At 39.6% G+C, this 17,931-nt stretch overlaps 1 protein-coding gene across 2 annotated transcripts; it reads right to left on the bottom strand.

Annotated features, from left to right (window-relative positions):
* Positions 1-13,759, bottom strand: LOC146685093 (C4b-binding protein alpha chain-like). 2 transcript variants are annotated; one of them, XM_085444488.1, is made up of 12 exons: positions 13,627-13,759; positions 13,305-13,493; positions 13,039-13,138; positions 12,781-12,854; positions 12,510-12,689; positions 12,202-12,381; positions 9,624-9,812; positions 9,358-9,457; positions 9,100-9,173; positions 8,829-9,008; positions 8,521-8,700; positions 1-581 (listed from the first exon to the last, which is right to left on the bottom strand). In XM_085444488.1, exons 1-12 carry the CDS (start codon positions 13,685-13,687, stop codon positions 562-564), a joined length of 1,527 nt encoding a protein of 508 aa, XP_085300614.1. In that variant the 5' UTR covers positions 13,688-13,759; the 3' UTR covers positions 1-561. The 2 variants fall into 2 exon arrangements, with proteins under 2 accessions (XP_085300614.1, XP_085300613.1); XM_085444487.1 differs by lacking the exon at positions 13,627-13,759 and having other exon boundaries at positions 13,305-13,618.
* Positions 13,760-17,931: the final 4,172 nt, after the last annotated feature.

The raw sequence follows: 17,931 nt of genomic DNA, 5'->3' as shown, positions 1-17,931 counted from the left end.
TTCAGAGGATTATTTTATTTATTTATTTAAATTTGTTTTTACATTTAAAACAACCTACAGAAGAGAAAGTGCAACTCGTACTAAACTGTCTGGAATCAAATGTATTTAAATACAAACTTTAATCATAAGTGTAAATGGACATTTAAACTTACAAATTAACTTAATACCTCCTTACAAATTAACTTAATACTTTAAATGTGTCTTTCACATGTCAGGTCATTTTTGTATGACCTCCACATGACCCCTGTTCACAATTACTTGGCAAGCACGCAGAGATTCAAATTTATTTAATGGATTTATCCTGAAGTTTAAAACTGAGACTTAAAAAAGAGTGATTTCATATTAACATGAAACCAGGTGATTATAAGCAAAAAGAAATGTTCAAAAACTTGTGGAAACTGTTTATCAAATAGTGTTTTCTAAACATAAAAGTGAACATTATATGATCATTCACATGCAGCAATGTGAAATCAAATTAAAACAAAATATGATGACTTTTGTGACACTCCACGTAGCCAAACCTTTTATATCATATTGTATATCTAGGTACACGGGCCTTTCTTAACTTATCCAGATCTTCCCTGAAATAAGACCACAGACAGGAGGAGACCATTATTCAGTCATATCGAATCACAGGATTTTCACATTCACAGAATGGAAATTACTAGAATTGTCCAAAATTATCTCTATATTATGCTAGCAACGTCCTGAGGTATTTAATACAAATTTTAACAACAATTGAGAAGTGAAGCTACATATACTTAAGCAATTTTAATTCATAATATGCGTATACATTAAGGAAGTCCAGGTGACCAGTAACGTTTTTATGTCACGGTAAGGTTTGCATTGATTATGTATCCAGGTTCACACTTTAACATTGCTGACGACAACTATATCTTCAGAGGTTAAAAATCCTCATTCTATTCATCATTTGGACTCTTCATATTCAACTTGTGGGAAACAAAAAGGAAACTGTATATCAATACAGTTATCCAAAATGACCTTATCTATCATTAACCAGGAGACTGGTCCAATTGAGGCTATAAAGGCAAAGTTGGAATTTAAAAATACATATTAAATTCACATACACATTGTAGTAATTGCACACCCTTAATACCAAATCATCTACAGAGAAAATTAAATGATATGATTAGATATGCTTAGAGAGGCACGTCAGTTTTAGCTATATATTTTGTGTAAAATGCTGAGATAATTAGAATTAGAGCTATTTGTATTTATTAGAGCAATTTTGTTATATTTTATAACCTTGTAATATGCTGTATTATTTCACTTAGTTTAGTTAGTTACTGTACTTAGAGTCTTGGAGCAACTTTGACCACATAATTTCTGCTTTGAAAGCAATGTTTAAGCCAAACCTGATGTTTGCTTATAAATAAAAAGAATGGTTCCTGGTGTCGTCCCTACAGTGAGAAAAACAGTTTTTAATTCAAAGCTAGCACTGGACATGCACTCAAAAAAACGCTGAGTAATGATCTATGTAAATATGGTAAAAATCTTCTGTTGTCAGTTCTTTAATTTAATGCTGTAATTCAATAAGTGTCTTTACATTACTGAAATATAATGATGCAAGAAATCAAATATTAGATGCCAAGATCCATATATTCATGCTCATAGTAGAGGTAAAGTGCCATTCAGCAATACTCTCCACTTTTTGCTGAAAATCACTGGCCAGGACCCCGTAGTCTTCATTTACCTGCCTTTTTTGCACTTTTCATAAATATGCAGCAGGAGGACTTAGGCTCAGAATTGGGGTTGAAGTTGCACTTAGAGCAAAGAGATCATGCTTGAGCTCAGCACTTACAAATAATTATTTTAATTTTTGACTTACGAATACACTGAGGAAGTCCAGGTGACCACTGACCATTTAGCTCACACATCACAGTAGCGGATCCAATCATTGTGTATCCAGCGTTACACTGTAATGTGACTGTAGACGAGTATCCATATGGAGGTCGAGCACCGCTACTCAACTGTCCAAATGAAATCTCTGGATCTTCACATTCAACCTCTGCAGGGAAAGAAAGTAGACATTGGTGCAGTTGTCAAAAATGACCTTTTCCACAGTATGTATTAGCCTAATTTATACTACACAAGAAAAAACAAAATAAGTTATTGAAAATAACTCAAGACACTTACTGATACATTTTGGAGGCTCAGGCTTGAATGTTCCATCATCCGAACAATACGACTGTCGTGATCCAACAACTGTATAATCCTTTTTACAGGTGTACTGTATAACTTCATTATATTCATAGAGATCTTTATTTGGACTGAAAGAGCCATACTCTACTACAGGGGGTGATTCACATTGTGTCACTGGAAAATAAAAATACAAATCTATCAGAATGAAAACAAGCAGTGAGCTTTTAAGCAGGGGTGTGACTTGTATTACGACAAGACAACCAACCTTCACATACAGGCAACCTGCCCATCCACCCTTGGCTTCCACAAGTGAGTTCTCCTCCACCAACTGGCATATGACTGATTGGAGGGAAAAAGGTTGGTTTAGAAATTTTATTTCACATGACACAGAACAGCAAGTTTTTGTTTTTTTAAGACATGGAATTGCAACATTTTATTGATTTAACATGATACTACTAACTTCAATCAAAAAATTAATTATCTTAACACTTTTTATTAGAGCTAACATCGTATTACTAACCCAATGTTACAAATGAGCACTGCTTTATCACCAAATGCAGTCCCAGGACGATATTCAATCTGTCCATCTTGAACGTCTTCCACAGAGAAACAGTTCTTCCCTGAAATAGGAAAGATGAGGATTAAATTGGTTCTTTAGAAATTTTTAGATGATATTATGTATAATTAATTCCACAAATAAAGTGTACTGCTTATGTAACATGTTCATGTGAGTATTTTTCTAGAGGTCGAGATTTTTTTTAAACAACAATTTTAAGAATGTTTCCAGGATGGGGAGTAAATTCTACCTGATACCCATTCTCATGTGCTTAAACTGGCTGTGAAACACAGCTGCTATAAGGAATTTGAATTTAAAATCAATTGTTAATATTTACTTTGGCATTTCAACCCCAGAGGGCTCCAACTTCCAGCAGTACAAGTAATACGTGGGGACTCTCCTGCAGACTCATATCCAGTGTTACAGGCAAAAGTAACTGTGGTCCCATCTGGAAAACTAGTTAGAAAAATGTCATTGCCCTTTAAATCCATGTTGTCTCCTTTAGGAGGTCTGGAACAGTCTTGAGCTGTACATGAAAAAAAAGAAAAAGACAAAAAATAAAGACAAAAACAGAGAACAAGTTCTTGAAAGAAATTGAAAACACTTACTGATACATACATCCCACTTCTAAAGAAAGTAGAAGGCGATCTGACTAGATGGAAATCTTTACCCATATCACTCATGGGAAGGGTCGCCACTATAAAAATGATGATCTTGCCAAAAATAAATTACTTATTTTTGATGATCCCTAACAAACCATCACAAGATTGGTTCAGATCTCTGGATTCATATATTTCCAAATTCCTTTGGAAAGATAAACCCCCGCGTATCAGCTTAAAAACGCTACAAAGAACCAAGGATAGAGGAGGATTAGATCTGCCTAATTTTCACCAATACTTCTTAGCCAACAGGCTTCAGTTCATCTCAGAATGGTCAAAACATACCTTCTTAGATGAGCCCTGGCTAGATGTTGAACAGGCACTATACAAGGATCTAGAGATTTCAGACCTACCATTTATTAGCTCAAACATCAAAAGACATGAATGCTTTAAAAGTATCAACATCAGCTTCTCTCTGACAGCATGGTGGGAGTTTCTAAAAATAACGGAGTCTTCATTAATCCCATGCAAACGTACACCTATCTGGAATAACCCTGACATATTACAAAACAATAATATGATTAATTTCCCAGAATGGAGTTGTAAAGGAATTAAATACTTAGAACATTTATTAGAGGGAACAGAATTTATTCCAGTTGCACAATATGGGATCAACAAGAAAAGATTTTTAGAATATCAACAAATTAAATCCATAGTAAAAAAGAAATTTAACCTCAGTCAAGTTGAATTACAAACACCACCAAGTGCGGCACATTTCCTTACTCTTAAATCCCCCAAATTATTATCCAAAATATACAGAACACTTTCTAAATTAGATGAATCAATATCCCTTCCTATTGCAAAGTGGGAAGCAGATTTATCAGTCAGCTTAGACCAAAACTTCTGGTCTCAGGTATGCTTAAAAACCTTTAAATTGATTAAAAATCCCAGTCTGCAATTAATACAATACAAAATACTACATAGAGTGCACTATACAGGTCATCGGATGTTCAAGATGGGCTTTACATCTTCCAACAACTGCTCACACTGTCAAGGCAATACACCAGACAATTACATCCACGCTCTTTGGTTCTGTCCACCAGTGCAGAAGTTTTGGCGCGAGATATGTGAAGACTTATCAAAGTGTCTGAAATGTAACATTCCAACTTCCCCCTTAGTGTGTTTACTGGGCAGCTTAGATAATGTCACTTCAGAAAAGAATATAGCCCATATGGTTTTCACTGCCCTATGCATAGCCAAGAAAACTGTCCTCATGAACTGGAAAAATAAAAACAATCTTAATTCTAACCAATATAGAAATTATCTATTAGATTACATTAGTCTTAATACAGCCTCTGCCACCACATCAGATCAATTGCTCTGGGCTCCTTTGATCAGCTCCATCACCTAGTGGGGGTGGGGGATCATAATTTGGTCCCGCCTTCACTGTTGTGATTGGTGTGGGGGTAGGGACAGGCTTAGGGCGTCGGGGGGTTCCCCGGAGGCATCTTCCTTGGGGGGCTCAACCCGGGGTAGCGGTCATGTCCGGTTGGGGGCTCTTTTGGCTCTCGGGTGACTGTTTCCTCGTGGCTGCGTGCAGCGGGGCTAGGGGAGGGTCTGTGCTGACAGACGTGGGTTACTGACCTGGTAGCCTGTCTGCCCCTGGGTGGGTCCGGGATGGGCGTGAGGTTCTGGGGGTGCTCCGTCTCTGGGCTGGGGCCCTGGCCGGGCCTCGGGGCCTTGGGTCCTGGTTTGTGTGTTGCCGGGGTTGTGGGCGGGTGGGTGCATGGGGGCCCATCCCTGGCACAGGGTGCCGCCGGTGCGTCGAGCCACCTGGGGGGCTCTTCAACTGGTGGGGGAGATTGTCACACCTTGCAGGAGCTTTCCTCTCCTCAGGAGCTCCCTCTGCAGGAGGGGGAGATACAGGAGAGGTGGAGGAAGATCTCAGCCTGGGCGTCTATTGTCTCATGTAGTCTGGAAGATGAGTGGATGGTGGGGTGGGTGCAGTTTTCTCTGTGGTGGGGTTGGGTGGACTGTCCCGGGCTCTGTGGGGCCGGGGGGCGCTGTTGCGCTGGGCCCCGGTCTGGATGGGCCTGGGCCCCCTTTCCCTGGCGGGTCGCGGAGTATGGGAGTGCCTACTGGGGTCAGCAGGGGAGCTGGCCCCAGGGAGGGGTCACTTGCCCCTCCCTTCCTTCCCTCCCCATCTCCAGCTGCCTCCCTCTTCCCGCTCCACCACAACCACCCACACATGCAGGGCCTTGGAGTAGGGGTATGTCACCAGGGTGCAGAGGAGGCTACCCCCCCCCCTCTGTCCCCTTCTGGCTGCCTCTGCCTCAATTTTATCCCACAACTTAGACATTCACATTACTCACACTCTCATTACACATACATATAGGATCTTGGGGGTGGGCACGATACACGGAGTCCAAATTACCATCAGGGTGTACACCTCACCCCTGGCATCGTTGCCCACCTCTCAATTTTAAATACACGTAGACATTGAGGGCTAGCAGGAGGGACTATGCGCTTACCTGCTGCTCTCTGGCAGGTAGCTCCATGCCCTCCTGGGTTTAAATTGCACCTTAGAACACACATGCATCAACACTACAATGAGCGGGTGGAGGGAGGTTTGGAGTCTTCTCTCACCCCCGTTCTCTGCGGCCTGCTGGAGCGGGGGGGGCTAGGAGGAGTTGGCCGTCCGACTGCGGTCTGGAGTGTGGGGCCTCCCTGCTGCTGCGGAGTCGGGGCGGTCTGCCTCTCCCCACCGCAGGGAAAAGGGTAACACCACCTGGGTCTGGGTGCAGTTCCCCCCTCCAGGGGCAAGGGTACCTAGACCCGGTTCGTAGAGTACGCTTGGGGAGTGTGATTGTGTGTACAGCGTCTCTTTATGTCTGTCTCCACGTTGGTTGAGTGTGGAGTAAGTGCATATGAGAGCATGAGGGTGGGAATGGATGTTTGTGTCTGTGTGTGCCTGTATGTCTGTGTCTATATGTCAGGTTGGGTATCAGACGCCACCTCTCTGGGGACATCTCAGGCCCTCCAAGGTTTGGAGGCCTATCTCCACCCACCACCACTTCCCCTGCCAGTGGCGGACTCCCTCAGGTGTCGGTGCGTTGGTGGTTCTTTGTGTCTGGGGGTGGGCGTCCGCAACCTCTTCTCACTCCCAAAGCGTAACATTTTACGCTAGGTGACAAATCGTCAACATATTACGTTTTCGGCTACCCACCACGTTCCTAAATGACGACCTCGGAAAAAAGAGGAAATATGAGAACCGTCTGGACTGAATCTACACATGTTCGCTCTTTTTCTTCAAATCGCTTAGAAACATGCTATTTAACACCATTAAAGTCCTGGTTAAGGTCAGGAATAAGGTTATGGTCAGGGCTAGGTATAAGGTTAGGTTTAGGGCTGGAATACAGGGCTGGAACGTCTATTACCGCGGGAGCGTCATTGCACTGGATTCCAGCCATAGCCCGCCGCGTACCATAAGAACGCCGAAGGTCTCCTTTCGCGTTCCTCAGGAACGCCGCGGGATGTGACAAAACGTCAACATGTCTGGTCCGGCCTGGGGCTCGGTCACTCAGGCACAGCTGGCTGCCGGTGGAGCTCACGGGCGCGTCACTGCAACTCCCCCTGGCTTCTGCTCCGCGGCTGCTGAGTGAGCCTCTCCTCAGCTCTTACTGGGACAGTGGCGCGGCTGCCCCTCTGTGGGTCTTCCTTGGTCTCTTGTGTTCTGGGGGCCTCTGGATGTCTGGAGTTTTGATCTCCTCCATACCTGCTTGATACCATAAAGGACAGGGCTGTGGCTCCCCACACTCCCTAGCAGATCGTTACATGGAGAAACCTTTGGAATGCAAGCATGCTGATCCACACAGGTATGCACACAGGTGTACACACGGGTATTCACAGACGCGGACTACAGCTTTCTTGGCTGCTGCCTCAAAGCACATTGTGCGCTGTCTATCTTGCATGCTGCACAATATCGTTTATTATTTAATATCTACTGATATCTACTGCTAGCTAGTTTATTGTGATGGTGCCGTTTTTTTTTATTATGTTGCTCTTTGTTGTTTGCTTTCTCTTCTGTTTTTTTTCTCCATACAGGTGACCCAGGTGTTTGTTTTTTTTGTTTGTTTGTTTTTTTCTTTCTTCCCCCCCTTCTCACCGTCTCTTCTCCCCTTTGGTTTTCTTTCTCTCCCTCTCTTTCTTTCATTCTTTCTCCCTGTCCTATCCCCCAGTCATGTCTGTCCCGTTTGTAGCAACTGAAAATAAAATAAATTCATAATTATAATAAAGGTCAATCAAATGGACCAATATGGCAAGGCCATGATGATCCGCTTGGTAAAATAAATCCGCTTGGCATCTTTCTGGGCCTTAAGACAACAATTCTGATGGCTAAAGATCCAAACGGGACGCAAAAAAGAAAAAAAGAAAAAAAAAAAGTAATTGCACACCCTTAATACCAAATCATCTACAGAGAAAATTAAATGATATGATTAGATATGCCTAGAGAGGCACGTCAGTTTTAGCTATATATATTTAATTTTGTGTAATATACTGAGATAATTAGAATTAGAGCTATTTGTATTTATTAGAGCAATTTTGTTATATTTTATAACCTTGTAATATGCTGTATTATTTCACTTAGTTTAGTTAGTTACTGTACTTAGAGTCTTGGAGCAACTTTGACCACATAATTTCTGCTTTGAAAGCAATGTTTAAGCCAAACCTGATGTTTGCTTATAAATAAAAAGAATGGTTCCTGGTGTCGTCCCTACAGTGAGAAAAACAGTTTTTAATTCAAAGCTAGCACTGGACATGCACTCAAAAAAACGCTGAGTAATGATCTATGTAAATATGGTAAAAATCTTCTGTTGTCAGTTCTTTAATTTAATGCTGTAATTCAATAAGTGTCTTTACATTACTGAAATATAATGATGCAAGAAATCAAATATTAGCTGCCAAGATCCATATATTCATGCTCATAGTAGAGGTAAAGTGCCATTCACCAATACTCTCCACTTTTTGCTGAAAATCACTGGCCAGGACCCCGTAGTCTTCATTTACCTGCCTTTTTTGCACTTTTCATAAATATGCAGCAGGAGGACTTAGGCTCAGAATTGGGGTTGAAGTTGCACTTAGAGCAAAGAGATGATCCGATTGAACTCAGTACATGCAAATAGATATTTTAATTTAACTTACGAATACACTGAGGAAGTCCAGGCCACCACTGACTATTTAGCCCACACATCACAGTCGCGGATCCAATCATTGTGTATCCAGCGTTACACTGTAATGTGACTGTAGACGAGTATCCATATGGAGGTCGAGCACCGCTACTCAACTGTCCAAATGAAATCTCTGGATCTTCACATTCAACCTCTGCAGGGAAAGAAAGTAGACATTGGTGCAGTTGTCAAAAATGACCTTTTCCACAGTATGTATTAGCCTAATTTATACTACACAAGAAAAAACAAAATAAGTTATTGAAAATAACTCAAGACACTTACTGATACATTTTGGAGGCTCAGGCTTGAATGTTCCTTCATCCGAACAATCCAACTGTCTTGATCCATTACGTGTATAGCCGCTTTTACAGGTGTACACTATAGTGTCTTTATAGTCATAGACTTCTCTATTTGGACTGAAAGAGCCATACTCTACTACAGGGGGTGATTCACATTTTGGCACTGGAAAATAAAAATACAAATCTATCAGAATGAAAACAAGCAGTGAGCTTTTAAGCAGGGGTGTGACTTGTATTACGACAAGACAACCAACCTTCACATACAGGCAACCTGCCTATCCACCCTTGGGTTCCACAAGTGAGCTTTCCTCCACCAACTGGCATATGACTGATTGGAGGGGAAAAGGTTGGTTTAGAAATTTTATTTCACATAACACACAACAGCATTTTTTTTTTGTTTTTTTAAGACATGGAATTGCAACATTTTAGTGATTTAATATGCTACTACTACTTTCAATCTAAAAACTAATTATCTAAACACTGTTTATTAGAGCTAACATCGTATTACTAACCCAATGTCACAAATGAGCACTGCTGTATCACCAAATTCAGACCCAGGACGATATTCAATCTGTCCATTTTCAACTTCCCCCACAGGGCCACAGTTCTTCCCTGAAACAAGAAAAAGAAGGTTATATTGGAACTTGCTTTTATAACATTATGTGTAATCTCAACAAATATAGTCTACTATTTATGTAACATGTTTATGTGCTTAAACTGGCTGTGAAATGCAGCTGCAATAAGGAATTTGAATATCAAATCAAGTTTTAATATTCACGTTGGCATTTCAACCCCAGAGAGCTCCAACTTCCAGCAGTACAAGTAATACGTGGGGACCCTCCTGCAGACTCATATCCAGTGTTACAGGCAAAAGTAACTGTGGTCCCATCTGGAAAACTAGTTAGAAGAATGTCATTGCCCTTTAAATCCATATTTTCTCCTTTAGGAGGTCTGGGACAGTTTTGAGCTGTACATGGGAAAAGAAAAAAAGAAAAAACATACAGACAAAAAAGAGAGAACATAATTTTAAGAACAGGGTAACCCAAGAAAAACACCATGCTGTGTTTACCGTGTCTCAAGCTAATCCGGACTGCACTCACCTTGAGCAGTAATTGCCAGAAAGACAAGACTGCTCAGCAGAAGGAATGCAGTAATACCCATGACAGATCTGACAGGTTAACTAAAACCTATTAAATACACGTACACATTGTAGTAATTGCACACCTTTAATAGCAAATCCTCTATGGAGAAAATTAAAATGTCAATACAATTAGAGAGGCACGTCAGTTTTAGCTGGGATATTTATCATCAGAGCTGTTTGTATTTATAAGAGGCATTTTGTTATATTTTGTAACTTTGTAATATGCTGTATTATTTCACTTTGTTTAGTTAATTAATTAAGCGGAAGCGAATGGATGGATGGATAGTTAATTACTGTTCTTAGAGTTTGGAGCAACTGTAACCACATAATTTCCTCTTTGATTAACACAGGGTTTTAATTCTGATACAGATACATGTTGGTTGAACAGCCTTAAATGATAGTTTAAGTTTAATCAATTGTGTCTATATTCCTTTTTACAGATTTACTCTATAACTTTATAAAGTTTTTACACATTAAGAGAATACTGACAGGGAATATTAGAGCATATTCCTCCTATATTGGCTTATCTTCATTGGTTCCCTGTTACATCCAGAATTAAATTTAAAATACCTCTCCTCACATACAAGGTCTTATGTGATCAGACTTGATCTCATCTTACCAATAGAGAGGAAGTGTGAATGGTTCAGGTGTTATTGAAGGGAAAGATCAGGAAGGCTAAGGACAATTACAGGAGAAAGCTGGAGCAGAAACTCCAGCAGAACAGCATGATAGAGGCGTGGAGTGGCATGAGGACAGTTGCTGGATTCAGGTCATCCAGCAGCAGGTGAGCTGGGGGTGGTGTGGACAGAGCAAATAAGCTGAACGTGTTTTTCAACAGATTTGAGATTGCAACAAATGTTCACCCCCCTAATGACTTACCTGTAGTCAGCCTGCAATCCACAGCCAAGCCACTCTCTCTCCACATTGCAACACAGCCTCCTGGTAAAGTATTGAAACCCCTCCCCAAACTGTTACTTTCACTCATGACCAGATTCAGAGACAAGTCAGAAGATGTTCTCAGGCAAGTCTGCTGGACCAGACAGGGTGACTCTCCATGTCCTCAAAGCCTGTGCCACACAACTTGTGTGGGATTTGTGTGGGACTCCAGAATCTTGTGTCCTGGATTGTTTATTAGGTAGACCCAAATATGTGCATCTTCAATATTGTCAAGGTGATCAGTAACGTTTTTATGTCACGGTAAGGTTTGCATTGATTATGTATCCAGGTTCACACTTTAACATTGCTGACGACAACTATATCTTCAGAGGTTAAAAATCCTCATTCTATTCATCATTTGGACTCTTCATATTCAACTTGTGGGAAACAAAAAGAAAACTGTATATCAATACAGTTATCCAAAATGACCTTATCTATCATTAACCAGGAGACTGGTCCAATTGAGGCTATAAAGGCAAAGTTGGAATTTAAAAATACATATTAAATTCACATACACATTGTAGTAATTGCACACCTTTAATACCAAATCATCTACAGAGAAAATTAAATGATATGATTAGATATGCTTAGGCACGTCAGTTTTAGCTATATATATTTAATTTTGTGTAATATACTGAGATAATTAGAATTAGAGCTATTTGTATTTATTAGAGCAATTTTGTTATATTTTATAACCTTGTAATATGCTGTATTATTTCACTTAGTTTAGTTAGTTACTGTACTTAGAGTCTTGGAGCAACTTTGACCACATAATTTCTGCTTTGAAAGCAATGTTTAAGCCAAACCTGATGTTTGCTTATAAATAAAAAGAATGGTTCCTGGTGTCGTCCCTACAGTGAGAAAAACAGTTTTTAATTCAAAGCTAGCACTGGACATGCACTCAAAAAAACGCTGAGTAATGATCTATGTAAATATGGTAAAAATCTTCTGTTGTCAGTTCTTTAATTTAATGCTGTAATTCAATAAGTGTCTTTACATTACTGAAATATAATGATGCAAGAAATCAAATATTAGCTGCCAAGATCCATATATTCATGCTCATAGTAGAGGTAAAGTGCCATTCACCAATACTCTCCACTTTTTGCTGAAAATCACTGGCCAGGACCCCGTAGTCTTCATTTACCTGCCTTTTTTGCACTTTTCATAAATATGCAGCAGGAGGACTTAGGCTCAGAATTGGGGTTGAAGTTGCACTTAGAGCAAAGAGATGATCCGATTGAACTCAGTACATGCAAATAGATATTTTAATTTAACTTACGAATACACTGAGGAAGTCCAGGCCACCACTGACTATTTAGCCCACACATCACAGTCGCGGATCCAATCATTGTGTATCCAGCGTTACACTGTAATGTGACTGTAGACGAGTATCCATATGGAGGTCGAGCACCGCTACTCAACTGTCCAAATGAAATCTCTGGATCTTCACATTCAACCTCTGCAGGGAAAGAAAGTAGACATTGGTGCAGTTGTCAAAAATGACCTTTTCCACAGTATGTATTAGCCTAATTTATACTACACAAGAAAAAACAAAATAAGTTATTGAAAATAACTCAAGACACTTACTGATACATTTTGGAGGCTCAGGCTTGAATGTTCCTTCATCCGAACAATCCAACTGTCGTGATCCATTACGTGTATAGCCGCTTTTACAGGTGTACACTATAGTGTCTTTATAGTCATAGACTTCTCTATTTGGACTGAAAGAGCCATACTCTACTACAGGGGGTGATTCACATATTGGCACTGGAAAATAAAAATACAAATCTATCAGAATGAAAACAAGCAGTGAGCTTTTAAGCAGGGGTGTGACTTGTATTACGACAAGACAACCAACCTTCACATACAGGCAACCTGCCCATCCACCCTTGGGTTCCACAAGTGAGCTTTCCTCCACCAACTGGCATATGACTGATTGGAGGGGAAAAGGTTGGTTTAGAAATTTTATTTCACATAACACACAACAGCATTTTTTTTTTGTTTTTTTAAGACATGGAATTGCAACATTTTAGTGATTTAATATGCTACTACTACTTTCAATCTAAAAACTAATTATCTAAACACTGTTTATTAGAGCTAACATCGTATTACTAACCCAATGTCACAAATGAGCACTGCTTTATCACCAAATTCAGACCCAGGACGATATTCAATCTGTCCATTTTCAACTTCCCCCACAGGGCCACAGTTCTTCCCTGAAACAAGAAAAAGAAGGTTATATTGGAACTTGTTTTTATAACATTATGTGTAATCTCAACAAATATAGTCTACTATTTATGTAACATGTTTATGTGCTTAAACTGGCTGTGAAATGCAGCTGCAATAAGGAATTTGAATATCAAATCAAGTTTTAATATTTACTTTGGCATTTCAACCCCAGAGAGCTCCAACTTCCAGCAGTACAAGTAATACGTGGGGACCTTCCTGCAGACTCATATCCAGTGTTACAGGCAAAAGTAACTGTGGTCCCATCTGGAAAACTAGTTAGAAGAATGTCATTGCCCTTTAAATCCATATTTTCTCCTTTAGGAGGTCTGGAACAGTTTTGAGCTGTACATGGGAAAAGAAAAAAAGAAAAAACATACAGACAAAAAAGAGAGAACATAATTTTAAGAACAGGGTAACCCAAGAAAAACACCATGCTGTGTTTACCGTGTCTCAAGCTAATCCGGACTGCACTCACCTTGAGCAGTAATTGCCAGAAAGACAAGACTGCTCAGCAGAAGGAATGCAGTAATACCCATGACAGATCTGACAGGTTAACTAAAACCTATTAAATACACGTACACATTGTAGTAATTGCACACCTTTAATAGCAAATCCTCTATGGAGAAAATTAAAATGTCAATACAATTAGAGAGGCACGTCAGTTTTAGCTGGGATATTTATCATCAGAGCTGTTTGTATTTATAAGAGGCATTTTGTTATATTTTGTAACTTTGTAATATGCTGTATTATTTCACTTTGTTTAGTTAATTAATTAAGCGGAAGCGAATGGATGGATGGATAGTTAATTACTGTTCTTAGAGTTTGGAGCAACTGTAACCACATAATTTCCTCTTTGATTAACACGGGGTTTTAATTCTGATACAGATACATGTTGGTTGAACAGCCTTAAATGATAGTTTAAGTTTAATCAACTGTGTCTATATTCCTTTTTACAGATTTACTCTATAACTTTATAAAGTTTTTACACATTAAGAGAATACTGACAGGGAATATTAGAGCATATTCCTCCTATATTGGCTTATCTTCATTGGTTCCCTGTTACATCCAGAATTAAATTTAAAATACCTCTCCTCACATACAAGGTCTTATGTGATCAGACTTGATCTCATCTTACCAATAGAGAGGAGGTGTGAATGGTTCAGGTGTTATTGAAGGGAAAGATCAGGAAGGCTAAGGACAATTACAGGAGAAAGCTGGAGCGGAAACTCCAGCAGAACAGCATGATAGAGGCGTGGAGTGGCATGAGGACAGTTGCTGGATTCAGGTCATCCAGCAGCAGGTGAGCTGGGGGTGGTGTGGACAGAGCAAATAAGCTGAACGTGTTTTTCAACAGATTTGAGATTGCAACAAATGTTCACCCCCCTAATGACTTACCTGTAGTCAGCCTGCAATCCACAGCCAAGCCACTCTCTCTCCACATTGCAACACAGCCTCCTGGTAAAGTATTGAAACCCCTCCCCAAACTGTTACTTTCACTCATGACCAGATTCAGAGACAAGTCAGAAGATGTTCTCAGGCAAGTCTGCTGGACCAGACAGGGTGACTCTCCATGTCCTCAAAGCCTGTGCCACACAACTTGTGTGGGATTTGTGTGGGACTCCAGAATCTTGTGTCCTGGATTGTTTATTAGGTAGACCCAAATATGTGCATCTTCAATATTGTCAAGGTGATCAGCAACACAGGTACCATCCTCTAACTCTTTCCTCTTCACCATCTGCACCACAGACCTCAGCCCCTACACAGAGACCGCCATCTTCAGAAGTTTTCTGATGTCTCTGTGGCGGTTGGATGCATCCCTGGGGATGATGAAGCCAGGTACCGAGCTGTGGTTGACTCCTTTGTCATGTGGTGCCAGCAGAATCATCTGCAGCTCAATGTGAGAAAGGCAGGAGCCGATCACAGCTGTCTTAGGGCGAGAGGCACCAACAGAAACATGCATAATATCAAATTTACTTATGTTATTGATTTAGAAATGGGAGTGTTAAAAAATTTGAGTGTTTATCTGTGGTTATAGGGTAAAGATAATCATCTCCTTTTAATCTTTTCAGTGTGTGGTAAATAATTGAATAATTTCTTTACATTATTGAAATATAATGATACAATTAAACAAATAAAGCAAGAATTTAAGAATTAGCTTCCATGGTCCATGAATTAAATAAATGACAGACAGAAAGAAAGCACAAGCCTGCGAGCTCCAGCTTTGAGCAGTTAGTCAAAAGCTTGAATTATTACAACTTGCAACCAACATGTTTTTCTAGCATATGACGAAATATTGCAATGGAAAAATCATCTACTTCAAAAGAAACCTCGGAGTAGAGGTAAAATGACATTCAGCATTACTCTCCATTCATCTTTGTGCTAGCCAGGAACCCTTAGTCTTCCTACAGCTGCTTTTTAGCATTCAGAAATATGCAGCAGGAGGAGTTAGGCTAAGAATTGGAGGTGAAGTTGCACTTCAAGGAAAGAGATCACGATTCGAATCAGTTCAGTACATGCAAATAATTATTTTAACTTATGACTTAGGTATACACGTAAGAAGCCAAGGTGACCACTGACCATTTACCTCACACATCAAAATAGTGGTTCCATTCATTTTGTATCCAGTGTTACACTCTAATGTCACTGAAGACAGGTATCCATACTGAGTTAAAAACATAATCCTCTAGAATTCTTTAAAAATTATTTAGTAGATCCAAAAATGCTACGTCCAGATGAACAGAATAAACTTTCTGAGATTTCTGGATGATATCTGGATGATTGAGCATGCATCAAAACATAAATGCTCACCAGGTCCTCCAGCAGGTCTGAATTGGCCAGTGTACCTAAATTACTCCAAAACCACATTGACGACTCATCCAGGAGGTCACAAGAGAACCCCCCCCCCCCCCCCCCCCCAAAAAAAAAAAAATGTAAAGAACTGCAGGCCACAATTCACTCAATTAAGATCAGTGTATTTAACAATAGGAAACAGACTGAGCAAAAAGGGCATCTACGGAAAATAGACATTAATGCAGTTTTTAAAAATGCCCTTCTCCACAGTACGTACTAGCCCAATGTAGGCTACAGGGAAGAAAATGCAGAGCAAGCTATTGAAAATTATTAAAAACACCTACTGATACGTTTTAGAGAGGATCAGGCTTGAATGTTCCATGTCACTGTAAAATTAAAAAGATAGCTATCAGAGTGAAAACAAACAAGTGCGCTTTAAATCAGGAGGTGTGTACTGTCAATTCCACACCAAAAAGATTTTTTTTTTACAAGTGTATTGTATAACTTCTCCACAGTCACGGGATTCTTTACTTGAACTGAAAGTGTAATCGGCAACCACAACTAGTAGATTGCAAGTCGACACTGAAAACTGAAAGTTGTGTCTATTAGAACTGCAACAGACATCAAGATAAAATAAGTAATGATAAGATAATTTCTGCAGTGTCAGAGATATGAAGTCTAAAATAATCACATACCAGCTAACATAAAACGATAAAATATACAATATATGCAATTTATGTTTCATAAACACCACATATGCAGAAAGTCTAAGGATATAACTAGTGTTTTGGAAAACACATGGAGTGGGTCTGAGTATAGGATGCAGGTGCAAATGGGAGCTCACCTCACAATAGACATTCACTTTGATATAATCACCCACTGAATCATAGACTACACGGTGAACTAACATTGGTAAACTATTTACCAATGTGCTCTAAATGATTCACGTGCACTCTAGCTTTTTATTGGCATACAGCTATACTCACACCCATTTATTGGGATAGGAGGGATCAGCCAGCCTACATTTGGAGATGGTCTGGCTTACAACTTTACACAACTTTACACTGGACTTCACTAAAACTTCGGAGGAAACTGGTCTCACAAAACATATACGCTATGACCATTTGGATTTTTTGCAACTTAGAAATCTATTGCAGTTACTGTTTCTGACATAAAACAGTTTTATGATTAGGAAGATTTACTCATAACTATAAAGTAAATCTACTGGACCTTTGACACTTTTATAGTGTTCTGTTCAAATAACAAATGAAGTCCCAGCCAAAAGTTTTGGCTATTGTAGACATTCACTTTTTATGTTTCAGACACTTTGACACGTCAGATTTTATGATGATGATTGTGCAGGGTGATCAGAAGCAGCATATACATGAATTACAAGGAGCTTCTGGGTTTAGCCTAGAAGTTGATGTCCAGAATGCCACAGAGATTTGCATTTGTTTTGATAAATGGTTGATGATCCCTGTATTTTGTATTGATGTTTTATTTATTTGTCTGTGACTATGTACAAAAAACATTAATGTCTGAAAAGAAGAGATTTGTTGTACCAGATTTAGCCGATACCTACTTTCCAGCTGCAGTTCTTGAGATGGCCTTATCAATTATTCTTCAATCCCACCAGACCAAAACGGCAATGCTGGTTACTAATAGCATATTGTAAATACCCAAAGAATAAAAGTTGTTGATTTAGGACTTTAGGCCAAAATGTCAGATATTTCAAATCAATCTAAATCTGATTTTTTGGTGCTAAGGAGAGCATTTTTGTGTCTTTTTGTACATGAGTTGGTTTCCCTGTTTATTGTCTGTATGTTTTTCTCTGATAGACTGGCAATCTGTCCATTGTGCAAACAACATCTGTCATGGTCCTGGGTCGAGCGACCCAGTGTTTGAGTTTTATGTATCTTTTGTATTCATTTGTGCCCTAGATTAGTTCATCTAGTTTATTTTGAGATTGCTGTTTAGTCCTTTGTTTCTT

The sequence above is a fragment of the Copadichromis virginalis genome, linkage group LG20, assembly GCF_057382275.1.
Source record: "Copadichromis virginalis isolate Kocher_CV1m ecotype Utaka linkage group LG20, C_Virginalis_male_GT1.1, whole genome shotgun sequence".
Classification (NCBI taxonomy): Eukaryota; Metazoa; Chordata; class Actinopteri; order Cichliformes; family Cichlidae; genus Copadichromis; species Copadichromis virginalis.
This window is presented reverse-complemented; position numbering and strand designations above follow the sequence as displayed.

Excerpts from the sequence above, each read along its gene's own strand:
- LOC146685093 (XM_085444487.1), bottom strand. The coding sequence starts at position 13,584 with ATGGTGTTTTTCTTGGGTTACCCTGTTCTTAAAATTATGTTCTCTCTT. Across the intron at positions 12,855-13,038 it reads GTGCTCATTTGTGACATTGG|TCATATGCCAGTTGGTGGAG; the intron begins GTTAGTAATACG and ends CCCTCCAATCAG. Across the intron at positions 9,458-9,623 it reads TCTGGGGTTGAAATGCCAAC|GGAAGAACTGTGGCCCTGTG; the intron begins GTGAATATTAAA and ends TTCTTGTTTCAG.